The sequence below is a fragment of the Pelecanus crispus genome, chromosome 17 (genome assembly GCF_030463565.1).
Source record: "Pelecanus crispus isolate bPelCri1 chromosome 17, bPelCri1.pri, whole genome shotgun sequence".
In the NCBI taxonomy this organism is placed as follows: domain Eukaryota; kingdom Metazoa; phylum Chordata; class Aves; order Pelecaniformes; family Pelecanidae; genus Pelecanus; species Pelecanus crispus.
The window spans coordinates 7,898,706-7,920,776 of record NC_134659.1 but is presented as its reverse complement, the minus strand read 5'-3'; the positions used below and the strand labels follow the sequence as shown (position 1 = coordinate 7,920,776).

The window sequence follows — 22,071 nt, the reverse complement described above, 5'->3', positions numbered from 1 at the left end:
GGCTGGCACTGCCTGCTTCCCCCCTGCTTCAAAGGCGCTGGACTTTGCACATCCTTCGTAAAGAAACCAGTCTGCACCAGCGACATAACCACTCACCACCTCTTTCCCGAAAGGGAAAAAAACCCAAAAAAACGCACAGATCCTGGAGAGCAGCACGATAAAGGCGAAAACTTTCTCTGGGGTGGGCGCTTTGTTGCCAGTTTCAGCCAAGAGCTGTCACTGTCACAGCAGAAACTCTCCCCTCCTGTAACGGAGGAGACACCCCATGTCTTCGGAGCCACGCTGACCTTTTTATTAGCCCTCCAGCACCGATGGGCGCATGATAGGGTTCTGCCTCCCCCACCCCCCAGATCTCCAGCCTGCCAGCTTGTGCATTTTTGCGTGTTTTCTCACTAGGTTGGCCCATTGCCTTTAAAAGGCTAAATGCTCCGGACTAAATTTGGTCATGCAGCTCTGCATGGTTCCCTGGAATGTCCTCGGGTTTCAGGCTCCTCTGATAGCACCATTCCCCGCCTCCCGCTGGGCTCCATTGGCTTCCCAGCACCCGAAATCGCGGCTGGATCCTGTTATTGGCCAACTTGTGGACCGAGGGGTGTCCCCTCTTTATAACTACTATATCCTGGGCTGCAGCGATCAAGAGCTGCTGAGATTTAACACTTCAGCACCTGCTGCTGCTGGGGGAAGCAGTGTTGGAGCTTCGGCTTCTTTTTTTTTTTCTCCTTCCTTGGGTACCACACACAACCGCAACCGTGTCTCGCCAGCGAGCCAAGATGTCCAAAGTGGCCAAATACCGGCGACAAGTTAGTGAAGATCCAGATATTGACAGTTTGTTATCTACTCTGTCTCCAGAGGAGATGGAAGAGCTGGAAAAGGAGCTGGATGTGGTGGATCCAGATGGAAGCATCCCTCTGGAGGTCAGTCAGAAAAAACAAACAGAAAATTCCCCACCTGGCCCGCAAAACCGCGACACAATGCTCAATCACTGCGAAAAGGACACCAGGAAACTTATTCAGAGGGAACACTCGATAGACGTAAGTCCCATCTCCCCACGCTTGAGCTGTTTCTATGAGAAATGCAGGGGCATACCTGTGAACTCCGCTGGGCTGTTTTGGGGGACGAGATGGAGAACACGAACCCCGAGAAGGGCGTGCTGTGCTTGCTAAAGAGGAATAAGTGTCATGTAGAGACCAGAGGAGCGAGGCAGGGAGCTGGTCCAGGCACTCCGGGAGGGAACAGGGTATTTCATGAAATCCTGGTGTTACTCGCAAAGCCAAAACCTGTGCTGGTGCCTGGGATTTTCTCTCTGCCTCTGCTCTAACATCCTTTGGCAGGGCTGGGAGCAGAGATGGTACTCCCAGAAGGCAGCTGGAAGAGCCAGTGCAATGACAGCGATCCCTTGGGCTGCATTTCTTTTTCCTCTTTTTTTTTTCCTTTGGAGATCTCTGGACTCTCAGTCCCTTTGGTTCTTCTTGTGCAAAAGATTAAAGAGTCTCTGGTTCTTGTGGAATAAAAAAAGTTTGCTGCTTTGTGGAAGTCACCGCGAGAAGCAGGTTTTGCCCCAAGCTGTTTGTTTCGTGTTCATTGTTCAGTTAAAATTCATTCTTTTATTTTGATTTGGGTACCTTTATCTCCTTCTTTGCACCTGGCAAATCCTTTAATAGCTTGCTTTGAGCTAGAAAGCTTCGTGCCAATCCCTCTCCTCTTTTTGCGCCTTGCCTTAGTGGGAACCAGTCCCACTTCTCTGTAACATTTATTAACCTCTGCACTAAAAATATTTGGTATGTGCTTCGTGCGTGGGAGGCTGGGAAGCATTTGGTTTCCCTAGTTTTTCATGGCAGGCTGAGCCAGAAAGTGAAAGAATGAGAGTCTTCAGCTATTTATCTGTGTAGTCACGGGCAGATTTCATGTCCCAGGCTGGATTCACATCTGCTGGGACGGGACAGGGCTGAGGAGTGTCAGCAGCATAAGCAGAGCAGAGGCTTATGTGGATACTCCTCTTAAGAGACTGCTCTGGCTCTGATTCCTTACCTATTCCAGGACACCCAGCAGTACCCTGGATCTCCCAGCTGGGTAATCGAGCTCTAACTAGCCCGTGAGCACTTGGAAATAGCTCTTTACGGATGTGGACGGAGTTTAGTATAGGAGGGTCCTCTCCCGACTGGGGCCTGGGAGAAAAAGGTGAAAATTGCAGCTATAGGAGAAATACATGAAGGTTTAGTTTGGAGACCTGAACAAGGGGTTAAACAGTTCCCCCCAGCCCTCTCCAAGCTCAGGCTTGCGCGCCAGGGAGCTTTCCTCTGGCTGCGAGGACAAGGCACTCACAGCCTTCACCTTCTATATGTGGCGTCTGGCATGGGCTGGGGGACGGAAAGCGCTGTGCCCCTCGCCACGAGAGCACTGGGTTTATTTTCCCACCGGTAGGCTGGTGGAAAATTTCCCCATGGTGGGGAACTGCAGGTGCTGCAGGACAAACCTGCCTGGAAAGGGAAATGCTGTTACGTGGGACCAGATATCCCAGTGACGCCGCAGGGGTTTGCAGGTGATTCTGCCTTGCAGCCAGCACTGAGAGCTGACACTGAAAAAGCTTTTTCAGATGGGGAGACTCTTGCATTTGGCATCACTAGTGATGCTATTTTGTTTTTAACCATGGGAAGACGAGGAGTCGACTGGGAGTTGGGATAGGGAAGTGTCCATGATCAGAAGGAAGGGAGGAAATTTGTGTTTTTCAGAAAAAGGGAGCTGGGAAATTATCTGGTTAAACACTACATTCTTTGGAAGATGTCTGAGAGTGTGTGTGTGTCTGTGTGCTGCGGGAGAGGACTCGGGATGGTGGCAAGGGATGGCACGGGGAGGAGAGGCGCCCTGGGAGAGGGTGTACAGCTCCGGCTGGTGGGGAGGGCAGCGACGGAGGTCCTGAGAAAAGCGCTCGTTGTGCTTTCCTTTGAACTTCAGTAGCTTTGGGCCGTGGAAGACAAAGCAAGTTGGCTGCCGGTCAAATTTGTCAGTGAAACTGGCCCAGTTAGATTGCATTGCAGTAACTGGATATGGCAGAACCGTCTTTCTTCTTCTATTTCAATCCCTGGAGGCCAAGAAAAAAATATCCTCCACCCCTTCCTCCTTGGCATTGTTGGGACCTGGGATTAGCACCTAGAAAATGCCAGCTCGCAGCACTGGCAGGTCAGCCCATGCCAGTGGTGGAGCAGGGCTGTTGCTCCACCATGGGGCACGAGGACGGGATGGGATGGGATGGGGTGGGATGGGATGGGATGGGATGGGGTGGGATGGGATGGGATGGGATGGGATGGGATGGGATGAGATGGGATGGGATGGGATGGGATGGGGTGATTGAACCACAGAAGCAATCGCAAAAAACAGCCCAGGAAGCCGATGGTTCCCTCCATCCGAGGAAGCCGCAGGGCTGTGTTTTGCTGCAGGATGGAATGAGAAAACGGAGCCATCCGGAGCATCCCAGGTGGCTCCCGAGCTCTCACCCGTCTGCTCAGAGCGCTGAGGCCCGTGATGACAAATCCCTCTCTCGTATCAGCAGATTTCACGTTGCAGCGGGCAGTGAAGCTCTTACGCCTGCCAGCACAGGCGTTGTGGCTGCAGGCCCCCGGGGGACGGCGTTCCCCCCGCCGTGTGCAGGCATCACCCATCGGTGTCCGTCCCAGCTGCTCTCCCTTGACGGCTCCCAGCACTGTGCATCACAAACCCCCCCAGCGCCCGGCATCCCTGCTTAAACGCATCGAGCACAGCCTTCGTGAGCGAGAAGCAGACGCGTGAGCATGGGAGGGAAGCGCCGGCACAAGGGCAGGGAAGGAATGGGAGGTCCTTCCAGTGGGACTGGCCCTCGGAACATATGGAAGATGTTATCTTGTGTCTGTGATGTCTCTTCAGTAGGGAGGGACAGGAGGTTAGATTCTTGTCCTTGAACCGCAGAGAGTTTATAGGTCTGTAGTTGCTTTGCACGAAGGCACTGAGAAAATGTTAGGGAGTTCCTAGTCCAGCTCTGCGGTGGCACCTAGGGCTCTATCGTTTTGGCTAAAACTCATTTTGCAAAGCTGGGAGGTGACCGGGTCGCAGCCTCCGCGGTGCAACGGCCGCTCCGGCTCCCTGCAGCCTGCTGGGACCGGGACCGGGGCCGGGGCAGCATCCGCGCGGGGCCGGCAGCATGCTGACCCAAGCTGCTGCACCTCTGTCTCCCCACCTATTTTTCCTCCTTCCTCCTTCCATCCCTCGCTTGCCCCCTCTTTGTGCAGTTGCTGGTGGGACACATCGTCTGTTAGCTGGGATGTGCAGGAACTTCTCCAAAGTGCAATTTAGGTTATTTTAAAGGGAAAGGTTCCGTTTCTGCCCATCTTCTTGCAGTCATTGCTCTGTTCTTGGACTGGCTCCAGGCACCCCCATTCCCTTCTAAATATTGGAAGGAGTGGGTATATTTAGAAATATTGTAACTGCATAATAATACATCTTCTTAGTGATGAAAAGGGCAAACTTGGGTAACTAGGAAGCAGTTTATAAACAGCCCAAAATAGATGTGAGCTTTGCCCTAACTTCTCCACACCGGGGAAGCAAATTCACATCTTGGTGATGCATTAATTAATTAATCTTCATTTTGTATCACTAGCGAGCAAAAGTATGCACCAAGTTCAACAGTGGGGCTTGGGACAGTGCCTCTCTTTGGATGTGCTCAACAAGGCCACCTTGTAGGTCCATGTATCAAGGGAGCCAAAGTTAAACTAATATTCATGAGTAGATAAATGAAGATTTGATTTCTAATAGCTCATGGCTCTTTACTGTAGCAGGCAGACGTAATGAGGGAGAAATCTAGGTTAGAAACGTGCTGTAAAGTTGAAGCAGTGGCATGAACCAAAGGATGATTTACCTGGCAACACAGCTGACTTGCTGTCACTTGAAATCTTTGTATCGTGCCTGGGATTTCTCTTCAGAAAAGGAAAAGCTGTTTGTGCCAGGGGCAGGGGCTCAGTGCGGGTGTCTCTGCGGGATGGGTTTCTCTGACAGCTGAGCTGCATGGGAGATGGGTTTTGTGAGAGCTATTCTGGTTTTGTCCAGTTCTTCCTCTGCTGCTGGTGTCATCTTCTTTAAAAGGATGTATCTATGCATATAACACTATGATATACACCCCGGAGATACCCGTCTTTCCCAGTGGCATTTGGCCACTCCTAAACGCCATCAGGGGTACCTTTGCTGGGAGGGACCTGGCTGAGAAGAGCTACCCCATGGGAAGGACCACCCCTCCATGTGAGCCACGCGTACCGTGGGACCAGGTGGTTTGGTGGACGAGTGCTCCTTAGCAGTTGCCATATCCATAGCAGGAGGTTTTGCTTTTCAAAGCATGCCACAAAATCTACCTGCTGCTGTTCTTGGCTCTCCTTGGATTCCCAGCTGGCCTCACCGCAGCGCCAGGGTGGCTCCAAAACACCGACTAGGTGGTGGCAGAGGCAGACCCTCCTTGTGCTCTCCTTCTCCAGCACCACCATCTTCCCTGGGAATGGATGGAGCCTCTTTCCCTCAGCTTCACCTGTAAGGAGAGGACACCTGAATGTCCCAGTCCCATCAGAGTCCCCAGTCCTGCCTCCCAATGGGGCTGCACTGATTTCATGCTGCTTCAAGCAGGGATGGCTGGGAAAAGGCATGGAAATTGCATGCAGGGGCATTATCCTACTGATGGAGGGGATTCATTCCAGGGTCACAAAACCACTTCTTTTAGCAAGATGCTTGCACACATGGTGGATGTCTCTTTCGATATAAGCCTAGGGACCAGCTTCTTGGAGGAGAAGGCTCTGAACAGGGGATGTGGGATGCCAGGGCCGGCTGTGCACGGTGCGGATCATCCCTGTATTTTTGTCTCCTGAAGGTTGAACACCCTTCCCACAGGAGAAGTTGAGGTGGCTCAGGCAAGCGTCTTCCAACACCTTTCCCCTTCTTCCCGGATGTCCCACTCCCCTCGCACACTCCTGCGCAGACAAGACACCCTCCCGTTCCAGGTCCATGCATCCTTATCCTTGCAGGCTGCTTTGCCTGGCCCTGTGCTCCTGGGGACGTCCGCGTGTCCCCGAGCAGCACTCTTCGCTGTAGGCTGCGCACAGCTGACAGCGGGTGGTGGGACAGCGTTCCTCATGGCTGGGTTTTGATGCTGAGGGAAAAAGCAGTGACCTTGGAAGTAGTTTACTTAATCCAAACGCAGCATATCTGAGGGATGCTGGTGCCAGAGGGCAGCAGGTCCTATCGCCATGGATAAGGATTACAAAACTCCTTGGGAAGGTCTTGTAAAAATCCTGCCTTCCTTTCTAACTTACTGGAGCGTGTGCGTGTAGGCTTGGCGCTCGCTGCTGGGTGGTATTCAGTCCAGTTACTGGTGGCTATATGTGGAGGGCCGTGCCACAAAAAGTGGAGATCCCTACCAATGAGCCCTTCTTCAACACGATGGAAAAACAAGTTAATATTTAAATTTCTTACTAATGCTCAAAGCTTGTCATCTTTTCATGAAAATATCTGGAGAAAAACAAGCTCCATGTTTAAATAGCTGGGACAGACTCAAGGGAAATTGTAAACGAGGGAAAAGAAGTGGTTGTATCATTCTTTAAGCATCTTACCAGTCTGTGACTAACACATATGTATTTAAACTCTGCTGTTCTGTTTATCAGCCAGTTCTGTCGATATGCCAAGACTGTTCCTTCTCTCTTCCAAGAGTCTTCAGCACTTCCCAGCACTTGCCTTTCTTTTAACCATGTCCTGGGCAGGTCTCTAGCAGTCTCAGTGCCTGCTTTTCCCTCATCAGAACATGTCGTTGTTCCGCCCAGCTCCTGGCCTCCAAAAGAGGTGTCGGGGTGGGTGACTCTGGGGCATCCTTTCTCCTGGTGCTTCTCCAGCTCATGCTGAGGTGGGCAAGGGACAAAGCTGTGGGTCCTTCCACCAACACACAGAGTGGGAATGGAGCTGGTGGCTCCCTGATCTTTGCGTTACTCCTGCAAACGATAGCCATGGATGGCCAAAATAGTCACACATTTTGAAAGACACCAAAGGTATTGAGTCATTCCTACTTGATCCTTAAAGGAGGCCATAGACAGTCTCTGGTTTGTGGCCTCTCCAGCCTGCCGCAGAACAGCCCATCCAGGAGAGCCCTTTTATTTGTCACTTTTTGTTGTTCAGAAATGAAAACTGGCATTGTCTGTGCTCGGATGTTTCATTCTTGATTTCTGAAAACGTACCAACCCTGTAACGAGAAGGACGAGCATCAGAAGCAAGAGCTGTCAGCTAGCAACAGATGATAAAACAGACCTCCAAGGCAAAAAGAGAAGCAGGAACGATCCCGTGACAGATAACTGAAGGATCTGCAGTGTAGAGAACAGCTGAAGCAAGTGAGGTGGCAACGCACCCAGGTTTGAACTGCATTTCTGAACAAACGGTGTGAGAAGGAACCTCACGGCCAGATCGGTGTTTTTGTAACGCCGTCGGGAAATGGTGGCAAAAACCTTGTTTGTTTGAGTGGCAGCACAAAGCGTTCCCAGCGACTCGTAGGTCGCGCTGAAGGCGCACTCTGGGAGATACGCAGTCCATCTATGGGCACAAGCAGGAAAAAAAGCCGAATTTCTAGTCGGTCTGAAAAAAACAGGAGTAAAAAGCTGAGTTCTATATTTACATAAACCACAACTGGGATGCAGATAAATCCATGGAAATGCTTGGAGTGTTTAGCTTATATGGGCCGAGCTGCCACAGACAGGGAGGTTTATTGTCTGTTTACGTTGAGCTGATAAATAGACATATAGAGGAGGAAAAGAGCTGGGATCCTTTACGTATCGCTTTCTTTCGCAGCGCTATGACATCATTTGTGTGCTAAAATGATCTCAGTGACTCAGCTCCCAGCAGGGTGCTGGGATTAACGGGTCGTGTCACTCAAGCCCACCCTTTGCCGTGGTGGGAATTGCAGCACGGCGGAGCGAGAGGATCTCACTTTGCAGGGGAGGTGGTATCGGGGCGCTTGCAGCCACGAACAGGGGAGGTGACAGCCCGGGGTCATGGAGGTGTTCTGGTGCCTGCAGCCTGTTGACTTTGGGTTGAGTAGCCCAGGGCTGAGACACAATATTTGGGTCAGGATTCACACCAAGACCTGCTGGGTGCTGCCGAGGGCTCCGAGCGGTCCTGCCTCGTGGCAGGGGCGACCATGGCAGAAGGCAGACTTGCCCGGCACGGCAACGGGCACCTGCACAGCCACGAGAGCTGCCCACAGCAGAAAGGGAGCTGTAGTTTGCTTCCTTTCAGGGAAGATCTTCAGTTGCTAAGAACTGGCAATCATGACTCCTCCCATGCCCTGCTTTATCTCATTAAGCGCAGTGTTCTGGGCTACGGCTCCCACGTGGCGTAGGAGCCCACGGAGCCAGTGCTCCTGTTTCTCATAAGCTGATTAAGGGTTTTGACCAGCAAACCAGCTCTCTGGTTTTGGCAGGTAGGCACCTGGGGCTGGGGCTCATCTCACCTGCTTCAAAGACCTTGATTCATCCTCCCACACTGTGTGCCCGTGGCCACCACTGATGCCACGGGCTGTCTGTGGTGGTCCCATGGGCCGGCTGATGGGAGACCTGCACCAGCAAGGGGCCTGGAGATGCTTTCCATGTAGTCCCAGGAGGCTGGGAGCCAGAGTCCTGCTCCCTGACACACAGGATGGGAGATAGGATTTGAGACTCGCTAGGGCTGATTTGTAGTTCTTCTGTTCCTAAAAATTTGAGGAATGCTCTTTGTGGGCTGCCCACAGAAAGTGCACTGGGCAGAAGCCCAGCTGCGAGGTGGCCGTGGTGTGAATCGCCGACGTTCACTGCCCTTAGCAACCTCTGCTGAAGAGGAGGTGATCAGAGAAAAGGTCTCATCTAGGGAATATCCAGTTCAGCCATGGCAGTGCCAGGAGAAGGGGCTGGGAAAATGATGGGTAGAACAGAAAAACCCTGACTTCTAAAAACAGATTTTGTTAGAGAAACTAAAGTTTCCATTTGCAAAGTATGCAGCAGCTTTAAGGGCTTTCTGGAAAATGGCTGCATGTCGCTGAGGAAGGGCTGGAGCTATTCTATTAAAGGAAACCCAGTTGAAACGTTTGTTATCTGCCTTAATTCAGCAATGAAGGCAAAGCAAGACAAAAGTCAAGGCCAGAAGTTGTCCAGTCTCTGGAGAACAGCACTGCATCTCAGAAGGAGGATGTTTTTAAAAACATTGGCCTGGGAAGTGCAAAGAGACAGTGATATTTGGGGTCAGAAAGGTCTGAGCAGAAGGGAAGGGGAATAACAGAGCTCCTCGTTAAAATAACAGAGTAATAGCTGAGGCGGGACAGGGCAAGAAGTTGTTTACATCGCTCTGGGCTTTGGCATATAGAGCATGGCCTGGGGGGGTCATGCTACGCCTGCGTGCGTCCCAGTGCTGGAAGCCGAGGTCCTTTCACCCTTGCTTCATCCCAAAAAAATCCAAACGTGCCAAGAGAGAAACTCTTTGCTGCCGGGGAATGGTCCTACGAGGGAGCCCGCCGGGGCCAGGGCTCTGCGGGGCGTACGGGGAGTACGAGCAGGGTGTCTCATGACGCCGGCCCGTGATAAGGTAGATGAGGACCAGGAGGGTTGCTCTGGCACTGCTGCAGGTAGAGCAAGGCCAGATCCCTTGTGAGTGGGATGGGTGTCATGTAGATCCAGACTTGGCTGTCCTGGGCAAGTAAGGTCAGCAGAAGCCTCGTGGTCCTGCTTCCTCCAGTGGTCTCTCAGTCTGGGTTTAGTAGCTCTCAGGACTTGGCCAAGGACACAGCATTTTTTCCAGGAATGTCCTTGGCTCTGAGTTGTCCCTGGGTTACTCAAAATTGGCCAAGGAATGGAGGAAAGGAGCAGCTTGGCCAGCTGCTTGGCCAGCTTGTTGTGGTTTAGCTTGGCTCCAGCAACCCTCTCACATGCCTAGAGCATAGTGGCAATGGGTACCCAAATACCCGGGAACGTCAAGTGCAAAACAACCTGCCTTTGCCCACTGGCCACCTCAAGGGGCTACTCCATCCAGTGGGACAGTCTTGGGGGACATCCCTGTCCCCTGGGAGCTCCATGTGGTTTGTGCCCAGCCTCTCAGCCCCCTTCACCCATGGTCATAGTGAGGGGTGGTGGGATGCTGGTGCCTTGCTCACATCCTCTGGCTGGCATTTGGGGTAGCTGGACAGGACAGAGGGGACATCAGGGATCCTTTAGAGCCCACGCAACTAGGTAGGTGTGTCCAGAGGATGATGCAGATGCCCAAGATTAGAGCTGTGGGTTCTACCTCAGAGTCTCTTGGTGGCTCTGGAGACCTTTGTAGGACTTGGTAGCATGTGTAGGACAGACTGAAACCCCTCAGGCGATGATACCAGATTGACTCGTTAGTTATGAATGTGTAATTATGCCTAAACCCCCTATGTCAAATAACCAAGCCCAACTTCCTTCCCTTGCCAGTCTGGTCTGGGAGCCCCCACGTGACCAACAGTTTTTGGTGCACTTGCAGAGGGCCTTCCCCTGTCTCCCTGTCTCTCAGAGGTCTCCCCTCATCCCTGGGGCTTCCCCACTTCCCGGCTCTCCCACTTCCAAAAGCCCCTCCGTCACTCAGCATTTGCGTGGGACCGATGGAGCTTTGCTGGTGGGTACCTGTTGCCTAAGCCATGCCCTGCCAAGAGATGAACTGGAAGATGTCCCATTGGCTGCAGGAGAAATTTATTATCCCAGCAGAGGCTGGGAGAAAGGGACAGTCTCTTGGCATGGACTTTATCCCCCAGCCCTACAGCTCTGGAGGGATTCTGGTTGGTTTGCAAGGAGCACGGCTCTGGGTGGAGGGTCTCTGTTGGTGGCAAGAGCCACGTGCCAGGCAGCCAGCACGCCAAAACAGCTCTGCCGGTGGAGTTGCTGAAGAGGAGGGAAGCAGTGAGAAGGAGAAGACTCGTGGTCTCCGATGCACATATAGAAACTACCCCACGTGGCTGAAATCATTCCTGGATCAATTAAGTTCAGCTGGGCCAGTTGTCCTTCAGCAGACATCTGCATCTTGGTTTAGGAGAGCCGTGCACTGGTGTAGGGCAGTTTGGTTACAAGCGCTGATAAACCCTTGGTGCTTGCAGGAGTGTAGGCACAAGGCTTGTGGACGTGCAGCTCAACTGACTTAGCTAAATAGGTGCGATTTCCACGTGTGGGCAGTTTCTGAAGGCACCAACACTTGCCTCTTGCTTTGCTCCGTGTTTTCCCCTTATATCCCTCAAGAACAGACGTCCCTGTAGCTGCACGCAGGCGAGGACCGTGCCCGTCTTTTGGCTGTGCGTGAAGCCCGTGTCCCCATTGCCGTCCACAGCCAGCAGCAGCTGTAGCCGTCAGCCACGTTGGAGCTAACCCCGGATTTTCCAGCAGTGCTGATGGTTGGGGTCGGCCTGACCCTGGCTCAGGCTTCCCCTCTCATGCTCTTGATGCTCTCACATCAGCTGGGGGGTGATGTCTTACAGCTGGGGGATGATATCTCACAGTTGGCTTCCCACCAGAGCTGCAGGTGACATGAGACACTGAGTCAGTGTCAAGCCTGCAGGCTGAGTTCACTACTTCTGGAGCCGTTTTCACGTGAACTGCAGGTGCAGGTTTGGCCCTGAGGTCTTCTGTTGACGGTCCCGTTTCCTCCTGGGGCACAGTGTGCCACGTGCCCCCAGAATCGACCCTCACGGAGGAGCCGTCCTGGACTCTTCTGGCTTCACCCTTTCAGAAAAGCCCTTCTTGAACCCAGATGGGGCACGGCTCCCCGGAGCCACCACGAAGCCACTTGGCAGCATGTGCCCCCCCAAGGCTCCCGTCCTTACATCTTGTTCTTTAGCTGAGCCGAGCACATGGCCAGCGTGGTGGGGCACTATGTTCAGCCTGGTGGTCCAGGCCATGAGGGACTCTTCCCAGGACATGCCTCTGAAAATAACTGCAGGCTGGTGAAAGCTGGCCCCTTCCAAAGATAAGACATTTCTTCCACAAATGCATTTCCATACATCCCCTCTGCCAGGGACTGATGTGACAGCAGCAGCCAGGCCACAAAGTGCCCCTTCCCTCCAGCTTGGGTACAGATTTTGCGAGTTCTTGGATAACCCATCCTTTCCTCTCCTCTCCAGCGTGTTCCCCTTTCACTTGGAAACCTGCTTGTGGGCACAGCAGGGTGACCAGCTCCCAGGCCCTGTGCTGAGGAAAAATCCAGATTGATACCTACCACCCAAGCAGTGATTTTTTTTACCCCAAAATGAGCTGTGGGGCTTTCAGGGCAGGAGGTGAGAACCTCGCTCCACCATCACATCCCCACCACCCGCAGCAGATCTCAGCAGCCCCTCTGCTCTGCTCCCACCCATACCCAGCTCGGCCGGCTGCTCCATCCCCAGCCCCATCCCTTGCTCAGCGTCGGGAGCGGTGCTGCGAACGTTCGGATTCCAGGCAAGAAGTTCCCAGTCTCCTTTGCCTTTTAAGGAAACATCTGAGTGGGTTTGAGGGTTACAAATGCTAACAAGCAATGGCAATGCTCATTTTAGTCTATTTAGAGGAAACGGGAAGGCATTTCAGTTCATCAAAACACTGGTGATTAATCAGCCAAGTACCAGGCTGTTTTCATTAGGCTTATTTTTAAAGGTCTGACACGCTGCGTAAAAATATTCCCCTAATAATCGTGCTCTCAGCAGAGGGAACGGCACAGGAGGGGGTGCAGCAGCACTGGTTTCTAGGTATCCAAGGTAAATATGTCAGCGAGGCGGAGAGGAGCGAGCAGGCAGGACTCAAGATAGCAATGGAGAGGGTACAGGGCTGGCACTGCGGATGGAGACAGCCTGGCTGGTGGCCTGGGCTGCAGGAGAAGGCGCGCTGGTGGCTGCGGGGACAGCCAAGGTTTCGAGACGAGGGGGAAGGATGCATTTCTGTCTCCTCTTCTGTGTCATCCTGCCACGCAGCTCCTCTACTGAGCTCCAACTGGAGCAACACACTTTATTTCCAGCCCGGAGGTGAGCACTTCTACACCGTCATGAGTGAGCAGAGCTTGGGCTGGTGTCACCACCCAGGGCTGGCACCTGCAGCGGAGCCAGGGCGGCAGAGCACACCAAGAGCCCGTGGATGGGTGCAAAGGAGGGGATGAAGGCACGCTCCCTCCTGGGCGCATACATGGCCTTGGGCAGAGCCAAGATCAGCTTCTGACCTGGCTTTAGAGATGTCCCCAATCTCCACCAAGGGATGGAGAGTCTCGTGCAGGCAGCGGCGGATGGGTAAGAGTGACCCTTGGTTTTAGAAACACACATCTGATTTCTTGCCTGCAAGTTTTTGCTCCTGATTCCTCCCCTTCTGCTGCTGCTGCTGGAGCCAGGCGCTTGCAGAGGGCCTTGCCCAGCAGGGACAGGGGTACCGTGATCAAGGCAGCTCTTGCCCCATCTGCATTAAATGACACAGCTTGAACACCTCTTACCTCTTGCTACCAGCCAGCACTTTCACAGGCTCTTTGACAGGATCCTTCCAGCGCATCCCAAATTTGCTGGATGCCCGTGATCCTGCAAACACGGCCCGCGGTGGCAGTAACACCCGTGGCCGGCCACTGCACACCCATTGCCTTCCCTTTTCCCCCTGCCCAGGGGCACAGCTGGCTCCTTTTCCCCTGGCTCCTTTTCCCCCAGCTCCTTTCCCACATCCTGCTCTTTGGCTCCGGTGCCCTCCTTCCACAGACCTGCCCCATGCCACAGCACCTGGACATGTGGCAACACATCCGTGGATGGATGCTTTAATGAGAACAGCACTAATGATGTGAGAACAAGACATTCCCAGCAGCTTTACTAAGCAGAAATTTGCTACGCATCTTATTTTGCTCTAGTTTCATCTTGTTTGGAGAAATCCATTGCCTTCTCTGAGCATGAGAGCTGATGTAGGTCCTTCTCTCCAGGGTTTTCCTCCCTTTCTCCAAGATCTGCTCATTCCTGGCCAAAGCCTTTGCTCTGGTTGGTCTTGGATGGCCCAGGGAGCTTAGGGGAGACTCAGGGCTCCCCACTGTCAAGTTGTGTGAGCTCGAGCTGGGAAGGAGAAGGCTTTTTGGAGAGCTTGGTGTGGAGATGAGGCTGCTGGCTCTGACTCAAGGAGGGCTCAGCCTGTGGACACGGAAGGGCTGCAGAGCCCTGGGGGAACAACTGTCTCTTCTCGCAGGAACCCCCAAGAAACCTCCAACCTGGGACATCCCCAAACACCTTTGAAAGGCACCCTTGGGCATGGGTGTGGGGGGACAGAGCGAGGCAGCAGAGTCCTCATCCCCCACACACCCCCTGCCCAGCCTCCTGCCAGGGCAGACGCGGCTCTTCCTTCACCGAGGTGCTTCAGGATGTCACCGAGCATCCTTGCACCATCCCAGCCCTGGGAACAGGGCACGTCTTGGTGAGAAGTGCCGCTGGCTCAGTGCATCACCCGCTCCCTGCAGCCCCTGGGACAGGGGGGTGCTGGCATCGGGGCTCCTCCGGGAGCTCCATCCCTGCTGCTTGGGGTTTGCAGCAGCAAGGGGCTGTGTGGACAGGCTCTGTAGGCATCTGGCGCATGCCTTTCGGTCGCCTGTTTAGGTTCGCGCAGGGGAGCCAAGAAATCTCTTAAATAAATAAATAGCTCTCTCGTCCCAGATGGCATCTGTTTATACGCCAGGTACAAACAGTCCCCACGGCTGCCCCGCTCACAGCCAGGCCAGTTCTTTCCACAAAAAAAGCAGTCCCCGAGGGCCAGCAGTGCCGCACGCTGGGAAGGCAGAGCCTGGGCTGGGGAAGCCACCGTGGCCAGGGCATCGTCTGGAAGAGGAGGCCAGCCCTGGCTGCACACCAGGGTCTCTGGACTCCAATTTGGGGGTTCAAGGCACTGGGTGAAGCCACGGTGCTGTCCTAGCCCTGGGAGGGCCAGGGAGCTCGTAAAGGCATCACAGCTGAATCTCCCAGAAGCATCTTTCTTCCTCCTCTCCCTGAAGTCCTAAAGTCCCCCCAGCAAGGATGACATTTGCTCTGCCACCCCCTCACCTTGGTGCTTCCTCTTCCTCCTGCAGCCAGCATCACTGTCAGGTCGCTAGCACTGCTACGGTCAAGCTGAGGACACCCAGACCAACCCCGCAGCTGTCGATCTGAGCCTGACCTAACCGTGGCTCTGGGGCCAGGCTCCCAGCTAGCAGAGTCTCCGCACGTCACCCTCTGCTCGGCTCTGGACAGAAACCCCACGGCACCGGCTGGCATGCCAAGCCGAGCCGTGCTGCCAAAGCCAGGCACCCAGGAAGAGCCGGGCTAGCCGCGAAGGGCAGGAGCTGCGTGCTGCCCGGCTGCAGGCAGGGAGGAGGAGGTTTAAACTGCCAAACCCAGACCCAGACTTTACGGTAGGGTTCTCCCCTGCACAGCAAACTTGGTCCCAATGTCAGGGGTTCATCTGTCTTCAGTTATCTGTTCATAGCATTGGCTCACCTCTGTTGGGAGTGGAGGTGTCTTGAATCTGATGTTCGAGGAGGTGAATCCTGCCCCGCTGCCCTGCTCTTACTGCATTGCTGTAACAGTCTTGGTCCTGTGCCTGCATCTCTCCAGGCACACGAGGAAGCGAATCTGGTGCGTAAGAAAACCAATAGGCTTGAAGGCGGCGTGCGCTGAGCTGCCATCAAAGACTTCGACTGCAGAAGCAGAACATGTTGAAACGATGCTGATGGCAGAGTCTTCCCAGCCCCATCAGCCATGGTGAAGGCTGAAACGAGGCATTTGCTGTGTCCTGGAGCTGCCGGTGCTGGTCGTGGTCAGCAGCAATGCACAGGACAGGCTGTGCCAAGAGCGAGGTTCAGGTGCTTGACGAAAAGTGCCAAAAATTACGTGAAAAGCGGGTTCAACTGACAAGAGGCAAATGACCAAATGGCCCTAAAGCATGAAGGAAAAGAGGAAAATCCTTTGCTGCCAGAGGCAGTTCATAAGAAAATAGCCATCAAGCCTTGGGGTTGCATCCCTCTGCGTGCAGGGAGGATGTAGCTGCTGCCTGAAGGTCAGCCTTGGAGAGCTGAAAGCCAGACTAAGCCCTCCTGCATATCGAAGTCCCACAAACACAACAGTGGCATCATGATAAGCATAAAAGCAGAGGCAAAAATCACTTTTGAAGAGTGAATATGCAAGGAGGAGGACAAAATGAAAGCACTGATGCTTGCCAGCCCACTAAGGAATGAGTTCATCTTGGCTGGCCTGGAGATAAAAGAAGAAACTCAAGAGGTCCAGGGCACTGCTGCATGACTTCTTGGCACAGAGAGATGGGGAGATCCCAGGGGCAGGGGAAGGGGGTGCCAGCTGCAGTGACACTGCTTTCCTTAACCCACACCGCAAAATCTGCATCCTTCCCCAAGACCGCCCCAGTTAAGCTCTTCCCTCCTATGACGCCTTTGGACACTGGAGGAGGATGTGCTGGGGAAACGTCGTGCATTACAAAGCAATAAACGCCGTGTCCCCATTTCCTTGGTTTTCTGCAGGGAGCTCAAAATGCAAACTTACCTTAAAAGGAGGCCCCTTTCAGAGAGCCCAGGGTTGCGTGCGACTGCTTCATCTGCAGTCACCTCTGTCGCCAGCTGTGGACGCTCCCCTGCTTGCACACGCGTCCAGGCCAGCACGGGAAGCGTGTTTGGCTCTAGACCGGGCAAAGCTGCAGAGCATCCAGCTGGAAACCATTTTGAAAAGCTGGGAAAGCACCTGGGGTTCACAGAGGTATAGGCACTAGATCCATCCCTGGTTGAAAAGGTGATTAAAAAGAGGGTAACTCGTAGGAGGTATGATAGGAAGGGGTCAAACAGCGCAGGCTGCTAAGGGAGATGCATCGGGCTGCTTGTTAGGTTATTGCCTGTTCACTGGGGATGAGGGAGGGCATCCCGCTGAGCTCTGGAGCCCTTTGGGAGGGGACTGGAGGCAGAAGGAGAGCAGAGATGCCTTGGAGAGCTGCGGCGGGACCTCAGCACGCCTGGGTCCTGCAGGCTCTGCCTACATGCAGGGCACTCGGACGCTGAACCCTCCCCTGGACCCGGGACCTCAGCTGGGTTAAACTTTCCTCTTCCAAAGCACAACCACAGGCTGCAGTGTGTGAACATGTGGTGGTAAATCACTGAGGCGAGATGGAGGAGACTCTGGCCCGTATTCCGGGCTAAACCATCATGATTTGGAGCAGGTCGCTTACCTCCCTGAAGAGTCCTGGCCGCGGGTCTGTCCGCTGCCACGGCACACGCCGGCACTCGCTGTCCTCGTGCTCCCCCACGGCACCTCTCCGTTGCCTCCTGGGGACCCTGCATGGTGCTCGCACCAGGTTTCTGTCACAAATGCCTGTTTTGGGGCAGCTCATCCCTCACAGGCACAGTCCAAGACCTTCGTGCGACCGGGCTGTCCTGCACCCTCCCGTGTATCTCCCCCGGCTGCGGTGCTGCCCCGCGGGGCCCAGAGGTGCAGAGCTGGTGACGATGAGACTGGGGTGGTGAGTCTGGAGGTTGGAGGCATCTCTCTGTAACGCCTTGGTGTTTTTCTCTCGTTAGGAAAGCAGATTGAGCGAGAAGAATAAAGGAGCCAAGAATGAAGAAGAAAAGGGAAAGGGAGCTTCTTCCAAAGACCTGGCCTGGAAACGAGATACAAAAGTGGGGAAAGACTCTAAAAAGGAAGAAAGCGTTCAGAAAACAGACCCAAAAGTTAAAGCTGAGGCTGAGACCAAGGCCAAAGAGGAGAAGGCTATCAACGACAAAGTCAAGGCGATGGAGAAAAAGCTGATGGGGAAGGACAAAAAGGAGGAAGAGAAGGGCTCAGCATTGAAGAAGGACACGGGGAGGGATAAAAAGGAGGAAGAAAAGGGCTCAGCGTTGAAGAAGGATGCAGGGAAGTACAAAAAGGAGGAAGAAAAGGGCTCAGCCTTGAAGAAGGATGCAGGGAAGGATAAAAAGGAAGAAGAGAAGGGCTCAGCAGCAAAGGAGACAGGGAAGGACAAAAAAGAAGAAGAAAAGGGTTCTGTGTTGAAGAAGGGCACAGGGAAGGACAAAAAGGAGGAAGAGAAGAGCTCAGGATCAAAGAAAGAGGCAGAAAAAGACACAAAGGGAGAAGATAAGAAAGAAAAAGATAAAAAAGAAGAGGAAAAGAGTTCAGCTTTGAAAAAATCAAAGGCAGACGAGAAGGAGAAATCCCAGCCCGAGGCAGCGGAGGAGAAACAGGAGGCCAAGGCAGCGGCCGAGAGCAGTCCCTCCAAGCCCACCACCGGCAGCTCCCCAGATCAGGCCAAGGATGACGAAGCCTCCAGCATTTTCGATGAACTCATCGAGAAGGTGAAGAACAACGATGCCGAGGTCACCGAAGTGAACGTGAACAACTCAGACTGCATCAACAACGAGACCCTGGTGCGCTTCACCGAGGCCCTGGAGTTCAACACTGTGGTCAAGCTGTTTGCCTTGGCCAACACCCGTGCCGACGACCACGTGGCCTTCGCCATCGCCATCATGCTGAAGTCCAACAAGGTGCTGACGAGCATCAACCTGGACTCCAACCACATCACGGGCAAGGGCATCCTGGCCATTTTCCGGGCGCTGCTGCAGAACAACACGCTGACGGAGCTGCGTTTCCACAACCAGCGGCACATCTGCGGGGGGAAGACGGAGATGGAGATCGCCAAGCTCCTGAAGGAAAACACCACGCTTCTGAAGCTGGGCTACCACTTCGAGCTGGCCGGACCACGCATGACAGTCACCAACCTGCTGAGCCGAAACATGGACAAACAGAGGCAGAAACGCCTCCAGGAGCAGAAACTGGCACAGGAGCGTGGGGAGAAGAAAGACCTCCTGGAGGTGCCCAAGCCTGGAGTCCTGCCGAAGGGGTCCCCCAAGCCATCCCCGCAGCCGTCCCCCAAGGCTTCCCCCAAAAGCTCTCCCAAGAAAGGGGGGGTGCCCGCCGCGCCGCCCCCGCCTCCTCCTCCGCTCGCCCCACCGCTGATCAACGAGAACCTGAGGAACTCGCTCTCGCCGGCCACGCAGAGGAAGCTGGGAGACCGCGTGCTGCCGGTCCAGGAGAAGAACTCGCGGGACCAGCTCCTGGCGGCCATCCGCTCCAGCAACCTCAAACAGCTCAAGAAGGCAAGTGCAGGGCCGCGGCGGGGTCGCCTCCGGGCAGCACCCGTGGGGTCAGTCTGTGGGCTGAGATCTGAGGTCACGTCTGTCGTCACTTGGGTAGCGGAGAGGTGAGGGCTGTCCTTCTCCCGGTGCGGGGTATGGAGCAACCGGGATGCTCCAGTATGGTGGGGGTGGTCCCAACCCCTGCGCAGAGCACGCGGCAGGGCCAGATCCGTCCCTTTGCCGAGCACACGGGGTGGGCAGGTCCGTCCTTTTGCACCATCCCTTGCAGAGCAGATGGGGTCAGCAGATCCATCCTTCGGCAGAGCATCCAACAGGAGAAGATCCGTCCCTTGGCAGAGCATGAACGGGGCAGATCCATCCCTCGGCAGAGCCCCTGGGGTGCGCAGATCCACCTCACTCCAGCAGTCAGGTTTGCCTCCAGGCTTTGGGACACAAGGAAGAAGTCAGCTTTGACCTATAACCCCAGGGGATGGAAATCCAGCACCTCCCCGTGCAGAAAAGGAGTGGTCCTTCGCCGCAGCGAGGGGGGCTCACAACCAACCTGTGCGGACCAGCGTCCGTGCAGGCAAGCGCACGCAGGCAGCGGGTCCCCGAGCGCAGCAGCTCACCCAGCTCTTGCTGCCGCGTTGGCGTGGCCGAGCCCACGCTCCCTGGGGCTGGGAGGTAGCCCAGGGTGGCCGGCGAGGCTGCGTCTCCAACGCCGGTCCCAGCGTAACGCCTCGAAACACCTCGCTCGCCCCCCAGGTGGTTTGTGTCCCCGGCCGGGCTGCCCATGGGCTGGACGTGGGGACAGCCAGCCTGGCCAAGAGGAAGGGATGTCCCCGGAGCGCTGAGCACCCCCGGCAGCGAGGGGCTCAGCGCCACGGCGGCGGGTCTGCATAGTGCCCCCGGCCCGGCCCCGCACCCCCTTTCACTGCTCCCCCGGTAACGGGGTGTCTTCTCTGGCAGGTGGAGGTACCGAAGCTGCTGCAGTAGGGAGCGGGACGGCTGTGCCCCCGCAGCCCGGCGGGGCAGACCCCAGGACACTCGCCTTTCTCGTGACTGTTTCCACGACAAGCCCTTTGGGACCCTGCGGTGAGCAACGCCAAGGAGCAGCCATCTCCGGGACGGCCGGAGGACGGGCCGGGCTCGAGGAAGGCCAGCACGGTCGTCGGATGCAGCGCAGGAGGGAGACGTCGTATTTATTATTTTTACGGTTGTGAAGCCCTCAAGCTCTTTCTTTTGCCAGCGCCGTGCCCCGCTCTGTCCGCCCGCCTGGAGATGCCGAGGATAGAGGAGGGGTCTGCAGCTCCTTGCGGGAAACTCCCCTCGGAGCGCGCCGAAGGGGCTTGGCACCCTCCATCCCAGCTTGCCGGCAGGACCCCCAAGGTGGTCCGGCTGGGGGTGAGCGGAGGTACCCTCCCAGCCTTGCTTTTCGGAGGGGCAGGGGACAGCCAGGTGGTGGTCACGGCTTGCCCCCCCGCGGGGTCTCCGGGCGGCCGGGAGCGTTACGGAGCGCGGGCACGGCGGTGGGACGCCAGCTCGCGGGGCGCAGGCTCGACGCCTGGAGGAATCCGGGGTGTCGGAGGAGGGAGCGGCCGGGGGGAGCGGGAGGGAGGCGGTGGGGAGACGGGGCAGGGGCTGGAGCCGGGGGCTCGGGGCACGGCGTGCGCCGCCGCAGCGAGCCTTGCTTGGGGACCGCCGGACCCCCGGGGCGCTTTGTGCCGCAGCCGGGAGCGTTTTTGAAGCTTTTCAGCCCAATTTAGGGGCGAGGGGGTTTTTTTTCCCCCTCTTCTCGACCCGCCACCTTCTTGACACCACACCTGACCGCTCCACCAGCCCCGCCATGCCGAAACCAAATCCTCCCCGGGGAGAGCAGGGCTCGCCCGGAGGGTGGGCTCGCCGGGAGGGGGGACAAGAGCACGGGGGGGCACACGGCAGCAGCCGCACCGGCCACCCGTCACCGGTGGGCACGGGGCCGGGCAGGGACGCCGCCTGCCCCCGAAAGCGGGTTTTTGGGGCCCAACCCCCTGCGCCGTCCCGGCACGAAGCCTTCGCTCGCGATTTGTACGACCGCGGCCACTGCATCAGCAATAAAGCTCACCCAACGCTTCCCGCGCCTCGGGGAGCGTCCTGCGCCCCGGGGTGCCCCGGCGCAGCGCGGCGGCACGGCAGGGCGGGCGCGGGGCTTGTCTGGAAATGGGGTGGGCCCCCCGGCCCCCTCCCGGCACCCACAGCCCCACCTCAGGGCCACCTGAACTGGGCACCACGTGGCCACCCCAAACGGAGCACCCTGGGGCCGCCCAGACACCCCAACCCGGGTCTCCCTGGGCACCCACCCACCCAGAACCCCCCCAAACGGGGCACCCCGCGGCTGCCAGACACCCACAAGCGGGCACCCAGGAGCCACACGGACACCCCAAACCCCCAGGGTCACCCAGAACTGGGCACCCCCGGGTCACCCCAAAACCCCAGGGTCACCCAGAACTGGGCACCCTGGGGCTGCCCCGGGGTCACCCCAAAACCCCCAGGGTCACCCAGAACTGGGCACCCCGGGGTCACCCCAAAACCCCAGGGTCACCCAGAACTGGGCACCCCGGGGCTGCCCCGGGGTCACTCCAAACCCCCAGGGTCACCCCAAACCCCCAGGGTCACCCAGAACTGGGCCCCCCGGGGTCACCCCAAACCCCCAGGGTCACCCAGAATTGGGCACCCCGGGGCTGCCCCGGGGTCACTCCAAACCCCCAGGGTCACCCCAAACCCCCAGGGTCGCCCCAAACCCCTGGGCCACCCCAAAACTCCCGGGGTCACCCAAAACTGGGCACCCCAGGGCTGCCCCAGGGTCACCCCAAAACCCCCAAGGTCACCCCAAACCCCCAGGGTCACCCAGAACTGGGCACCCCGGGGCTGCCCCACTGTCACCCCAAACCCCCAGGGTCACCCCAAAACCCCCAAGGTCACCCCAAACCCCCA

General features: G+C 56.1%; 1 protein-coding gene across 1 annotated transcript; it reads left to right on the top strand.

Moving 5' to 3' along the window:
* Positions 1-587: 587 nt before the first annotated feature.
* LMOD1 (leiomodin 1) lies at positions 588-20,094 on the top strand. Its single transcript, XM_075722471.1, has 3 exons — positions 588-1,031; positions 17,545-19,119; positions 20,068-20,094. The coding sequence occupies exons 1-3, from the start codon at positions 771-773 to the stop codon at positions 20,092-20,094; spliced, it is 1,863 nt and encodes a 620-aa protein (XP_075578586.1). The 5' UTR covers positions 588-770.
* Positions 20,095-22,071: the final 1,977 nt, after the last annotated feature.